Below are 6317 nucleotides of genomic sequence, written 5' to 3'. Positions count from 1 at the left end.
TGCATTTTGCCCACCCCTGTCTTACATCACAAGTACTCCCCCACCTGGCTGTCTCTGGCAGGAGCATGCAGGCTGCAGTCTCTGCAAAGCTAGGCCAGAACCTGGGTGGAAACCTTGGTGGTCGGTGGACATGCTTGGACAGAGCCTCTACAGATACAGGCAAAGGATGAAATGGTAGTGGCAGAAACTTTGACGTTGCAACGTCTTCCATCCATCCTGTTGATTCTCCTGCTAGCTCCTTCTTTCTCTTTCACTTGTACTCCTGAAAAATTCCCTCTTCCTTCTTTAGCTGCTTCCACTCAGCAAGCTTATAAGTAAGAAAGTGTCCAGGCAAACTCACCAGTGAGCTCCCTACACAAACTACTGTTTCCTTGTCCATTAACTAGTCCTGGTGTTGGTGGCTGCTGCATATTGCTGGGTTCTTTTTGACCTAGCCTTTCTGCCTAGACAAGCCCTACCTCCTTGTTCACACTGCAGTTAGTTGACCCCTGGCTCAGCAGTTGATAGCCTCTGCTTAGTCCTGCAATCAACCTTGCAAAATGTCTCCCAACCTGAAGCTACACCACAAAACACAAACCAGGCAGACCTTCCCACTCAGACCCTCTCACCAGGCAGCCACAGCTTCCTGCTCTGTTCCCAAGCAGGACTCCCATTCAGATTCCCCAGTTTGCTGGGCTGTTCACTGGTCCTGGTGTCACTGGCTCCTGTGTCCAGCAAGGTGCAAGAACATTATGTGCAGTGCTGCCCGTTCCAAAGGGACCTGCAGCCTTTAATGGTTTCCACCTGTGCTTCCTGTTCTACAGGCTTTCGGCTGAATGCCTCCTCTTGGCCCATGTTCCTCCTGAAGACTCTGAATGGGGCGGAGATGGCTCCAGTCCGGATTTTTCACAAGGTATCATATTGTGTGTGGAGGGCCATCCTTGCAGTTTGTGGTGCTCTGGCTACAGGGCAGTGAAGTCAGCTCTGTTCTCTAAGCTTAGGAACTTAGTCTACAAAAAGATGTTGCATGTGTCCAGGGTAAATCATTTTGTCCCAGGACAGTGCATTCATTCAGACATTCATGTCTGTTGTCCTGGGGTAATCTTAAAAAGGTTCACAGGATAAAAGGTATTAATGTTTTTTCATGGGTCATTCAAAATGCACCTGAATTGTTATCCCAGGATTGTATCATTGAATCAATGGCAGAAAGTCAGCAGTGCATTCAGCTGCTCCCTAAATCCTGATTAGAAGGACAATGTGTGTACATGCCAATCTTGGGATATTTCTGTTTCTGGACATGATTTCTAGAGAAACACAGGCACAACTTGTCCAGAGACAAATGTCTTATGGTCTCAAGCAAGGAAAAAGTTAGCAACTAGCCTTGTGACAGTGCTGTTATACTAGGGCAGAGCAGTCCACTTTGCTGCCTTGACATTGCAGGCAGGATGGGGATGCAGACTGTGACCTGCAGAGGTAGGGTCCTCAAAGTATGGGAAACTTGCTACTCTTTCACTCAGGCTGCAGGTGCCATTTGAAGTTAGGATAGGCAATATATAAAAGCTATTTCTCTTTGCTAGTAGGATTCTATAAACTGCTGTAATGCAGTAGAAAAAGGGAAGAGTGCATATCACGTAAAGTGCTCCCAGCCACAACCCTGGCAACATATCTTAGCTTGTATCCTCAGTTGAGAATTGCACCATTTAGTACAGTAGTGGTTGAAGCAGCATTTTCTGATTGGAAAGGACCTGGAGAAACCATCCCTGGATATGGTGGATGGTACCATTTGATTTCAGCTTCATTAGATTATTAGATAAATTACTGCTTTGTCAGGGGTATACCTCAATGGTTTGGGAAATGGAGCTCAGAGAGATGCTTTTCCCCGTGGCCTCCTCTGGGTGGTTTTTCCTTTGAATGGTACACATCTTCCAGTCAGGCAATTTGGAATGAGGTTTTTGCTTCATCCCACTTTCTTTCCTTGTGCTTCTCTTCTGCTACAGCATTCACTGGAGAGTGAAGCTGAAGATTCGGTGAGGCAGCCTGCCCCATGCAGCCTCGCATCTGAAATTTTTCCCTCCAAGTCGTGGTATATCTGACCATTTAATACAGTTAGTATGGAGCTGGGTTGTTACCCTGGGTAGGAGATGGAAAGCCTCCCTTTCCACTGTCCTGCCACGAGTTGTTTGAGCAGCATAAAAAGCCACAGGCTGGATTGAAGAGATGCTTTTTAACTTGAGTATTTCCCCTGTCCACAAGTTACTACAACCTTGGGATGTAGTACTCCTGACTAGGCAACCTGCCTTACTAAGTAGTGAAGAGTCATGTCCTTTCTGGCTCACACCCACTGAGCTCAGTCTCAATAATTCTTTCCTTTAAGACTGCCTAGGGAGGATGGACTGGTTGGAGATAATGGAGTATGAGCACTGTGTGTGTGTCACAGACCTCTGTTCCTTGGAGCTCTGGGTCTTTTTCCCATAGCACACTATTCCAGGAAGAAACTGTCGGAGGGTAGCCATGTTGAGTTATAGTACTGGTTGTATTTGGTCCAGCATTCTACATATAAAAGGGATATAGGGAGGAGCAGGAGCCAGTGATCTTAGTTCCACTGGAATCTCGAGTCCCAAGGGCAGCAGGTACAGAATGTCAGTATGTAGAAGCCTTACCAGTGCTCATAAGTTGCACATACTTAAACCTGGGGTTAGATCCAGCCTTTAGCACAAGAAAAAAGCACCACTTCCACTTATTTACATGGGGCTATCTCAGCTGCATCTAGGACCAGTTGTTTTGATAATACGGGGAGATAATCCAAATACTGACATTAACTACATCCTTTTTGATCACATTTTTTTGAACCCTCCCTTTAGGAACCACCATCTCCATCACAGAACTTCTTCAAGATGGGCATGAAGTTAGAGGCAGTGGACAGAAAGAACCCTCACTTCATCTGTCCAGCCACCATTGGGGAGGTGAGAGGTTCTGAGGTCCTCATAACGTTTGATGGCTGGAGAGGTGCTTTTGATTACTGGTGCCGCTATGACTCCCGGGACATCTTTCCTGTAGGCTGGTGCTCATTGACGGGAGACAACCTACAGCCTCCTGGAACTAAAGGTGAGAGTCACATCATAGTCCAGATCTGTTCTTTTTCTGTCCAAACTGAGCAAGGAGCAACAAAACAGGTGGGAATTGACATCTTGGACTGCCAGGTTCTATTCTTGCTCTGGTATGGATTCTGTGTGCACCTGGAATTATCACTGTCCCTCCCTATTCCTCAGATTTCCCATCCTACAGTGGGAGATAATGATAATCCTTCTTATAGTTTGCTCAGAAATACTTGATAAAAAAGGTCCGAATATCATTTTCTCCTTTGGCTAGGAGATTATTAGTAGTATAAATATTTAAGATTTTATTAGCAGTAAAAATAGCATGAGGGAAGAGACCCTGAATTCATATGTGTTTGTAGGTAACAGCTATTTCTGGAATGGGAGTAGAGTGAGGGGAGGGGGAAATGATATGGCTAGGCTGAATAAGATTACTCCTCTCTTCCCTTTCCACATGTTTCTTCAGCACCTGCTGTGCATCTCCAAACAGCATAGGTTCCTATCCAAATTGAAGAAGCTGGGCCTGTTGGGAATATACAAGAGGGATTAAAGTGACACGGGTCAGGAAACAGGATTTTCTTTTATTTAAAGGACTTTGCTTCCTGGAAAAGACCATTCTTCTTCAGGGCCTGGACACACAACACATTTCCACTGTGTAATTTACATCTTTTTTTTTTTTTTATCCTAATGTCAGTTATGCTAGGATCTGAAGTAGGCAACCAACCAGATTCCCTAGGTAGAAGAACATATTATAGGTAGGGGTCTACACAACTCGAGGCAGTGGCTAGCTGATTTCATGGGCAGATTGTGGTGCCAGCCACCACTTTCATGGTCTTATCATGGTGGGGCCCCCCATGCTTCTGATTGGCTAAGGGGCTCTGGTAGCCTAGTCCCCTCCTCCCCACTGACTGGTGGAGAGGGCTGTCCATCATATGGCCTCACCTATAGTGGGATGAACTATCAGTGGTGTCTGCATCATGTTTCTCTTCCTCTTTTTTTTACAATAGCAGAAAGGTCATTTACACTCATGTGAATGTGTCATTTGTCCAGACCCTCAGGTAAGGGGTTGCATCTGCTTCTCCTGTACAGCTGGCTTGCTACAGGTTTGGCTTCTGTGAACCTCCACCTCTGAGAGGGTTTCCTAGTGCTTAGAAGCTACATGTTGGCTATTGAAAGTCTGTTATGCCTGTATGCTGCCCTATAACTGATAATGTCCTAAAGAATTTAGGGGCTAAGATTTATTTATGAAAGGCCTCTTTCTGACCAAACACTTCCGAACTGCTTGTGCTTCTAGAGGTTGCTGTGCTGCAGAACCGATAGGCTGCTCCTCTAGTTTCCTTCTTCCTATCTGTGACCTAAAAAATGAAGATACTCATTTGAATGAAGCCTGTCCTATTCAGAGGCTTCAGAGTTAGACGTTCCTCCCAGATAGCAATAATCTGAGATTGTTTGCTTTACAATGGAATGAGCCTATGTATGAGCTCCCTTTAGATTTGGAAGACCCATTTGGCTGATGGAAACTGAAAAAGCTCTGTTCATTTTGAATCTCTGCTTTCAGTGTAGGTGACCTCAGTGTCCCTAGCATCCTCCTCTGTTCCTGCTGTTTGTGTCTTGCGTGCTGTCTACCCTTAAGCTATCAGAGAGGTTTTTACTTCACAGCCAGTGCTTCAACTCCGCAGCAGGAGGTGCCATGCATTTACCAGGCTTTTTGAGATCTGAGCTTGTCTGGCTTCACAGCATTTCACTAGTACAGCACAAATGGCTAAAATCCTTGTAGATGTTGGCTGGAGACATTGGTTCCTTTTATTAGGCTAGCAGGGCTTTGAGAAGGGCAGAAGATTTCAGATGAAGTGGGGGATGCTTCTATAGCGGGAAAGGGGACTTCTTCTCTGAGCTGTAATTGTTAGCCTGGAGACAAGATCTCGCCCTTCAGACTTCTCTGTGCTGTGAATTGAGGGAGAGAGTGGGCCTGCAAATCGTAGAAGCATCCAAAAATAAGAAAACTGTCAGAGTTTTGAACAGGCCCAGAACAGATGCTGGTTGGTAGGTATCAGTGACAGGCTTTTCTTCTTACATTTGCCTCAGCAGGACCTAGCTTTGGAAAATAGTAACAAAATGTTCCCACAGTCCCAGGATGGTGTGCTTCTGGATGTGAGATGTACATAGCACTGGCCTAGGTGGGGCCATTTGGCAGTAGTCAGTGCCAAATTGCCCAGGGAGGGAAAGTTGTAGGGAAATTCTGATGGATGGTATTTCCATAGAGAGGCTACAATCACATTCAACCCCTCCCTTGAGTAAAGTTTCTGCTGTTTTTAAGCTGGTTTTCCAACATGAGGGAGAGGAAACTGAGACACACTGAGGTAATATGATCTCTCCCAAGTAGACTGGCTCAGGATTCTCTTTTGAGTATTTTGCTTACCTCGTTTGCAGCAATATTTTCCTTACCTAAGAAAGAAGGAAGAGTCCTTGTCATGAGTTTTCCTTTCCTTTGCCTTTACCCCAGTAAGGGGAAGTCCCTAAGAATCCTCTCCTTCTAACATTAAATCTTTTACTCCATCCCTTCACTGGCATTGCGTAGGGAATGCACGCGGATGGCACCTGTGGGTGGTTGCTGACTCCTGGTCTGCGCTTGCCACCACATCCAACCACACTGGCAGTGTCTGCTGGAGCTCCCCGGTTACCACCACCATGTTCCTGCCGCTGCCAGCTCTGCCGTGGCCCCGCAGCTGCCAGGGGCACACGTTGTTCATGCATCCTTTCATTACTAAACCAGAACTTTGGAAAGGAAGGGATGAACTTGTGCATCACTGTTTGCTAGGGCTATGTGAAGCTTCTGCCACGGATTCGATTCAGAGGAGATTTGGCCTGATTTGGTGGCTGAATCACCAAATACGAATCGAATCAGGAGACCCATTAATAGATTCAAATTGAATCTGAAGCCTCTGAATTGATTCGGAGAGATTTGGTAATTCAGGTCGGCTGGGGAGAGGCAGGCGCAGCCAAGCGGCTGTAGGTTCTGCCATGGCTCCTCCAGCTGTGCCTGCCTCTCCCCAGGTTGGGGGGAGGTGTGGGAGAAACCCTCATGGCTGCCCTGCCTAGACCCATCCCCCACCTGGCACTTTGAAAAAGAAAAAAAAAGCCCCACACTCACTGGCTGCAGCAGGGGCTCTGGAGCCTCCTGGCAGAACCCCCTTGTGCAGACGCCACACCCTGATCACCCCATCCCACCCCACCCCACCCCAC

The 6317-nt window shown here is 46.7% G+C and overlaps 1 protein-coding gene across 4 annotated transcripts in view; it reads left to right on the top strand.

The window, feature by feature from the left end:
* The window catches only part of SCMH1 (sex comb on midleg homolog 1 (Drosophila)), a 148030-nt gene that overhangs the window by 40609 nt on the left and 101104 nt on the right, over positions 1-6317 (top strand). For all 4 annotated transcript variants that reach the window (XM_019512124.1, XM_019512123.1, XM_019512121.1 and 1 more), the window contains exons 6-7: positions 804-892; positions 2841-3084. In XM_019512124.1, the coding sequence (XP_019367669.1) occupies positions 804-892; positions 2841-3084 (333 nt within the window). The remainder of the gene's footprint in view (positions 1-803; positions 893-2840; positions 3085-6317) is intronic.

Source organism: Gavialis gangeticus, unplaced genomic scaffold, assembly GCF_001723915.1.
Source record: "Gavialis gangeticus isolate Ggan-Ray unplaced genomic scaffold, GavGan_comp1, whole genome shotgun sequence".
NCBI classification, from domain to species: Eukaryota; Metazoa; Chordata; order Crocodylia; family Gavialidae; genus Gavialis; species Gavialis gangeticus.
Note: the sequence above shows the minus strand (reverse complement) of the source record. Positions and strands in the feature narration are given on the sequence as shown.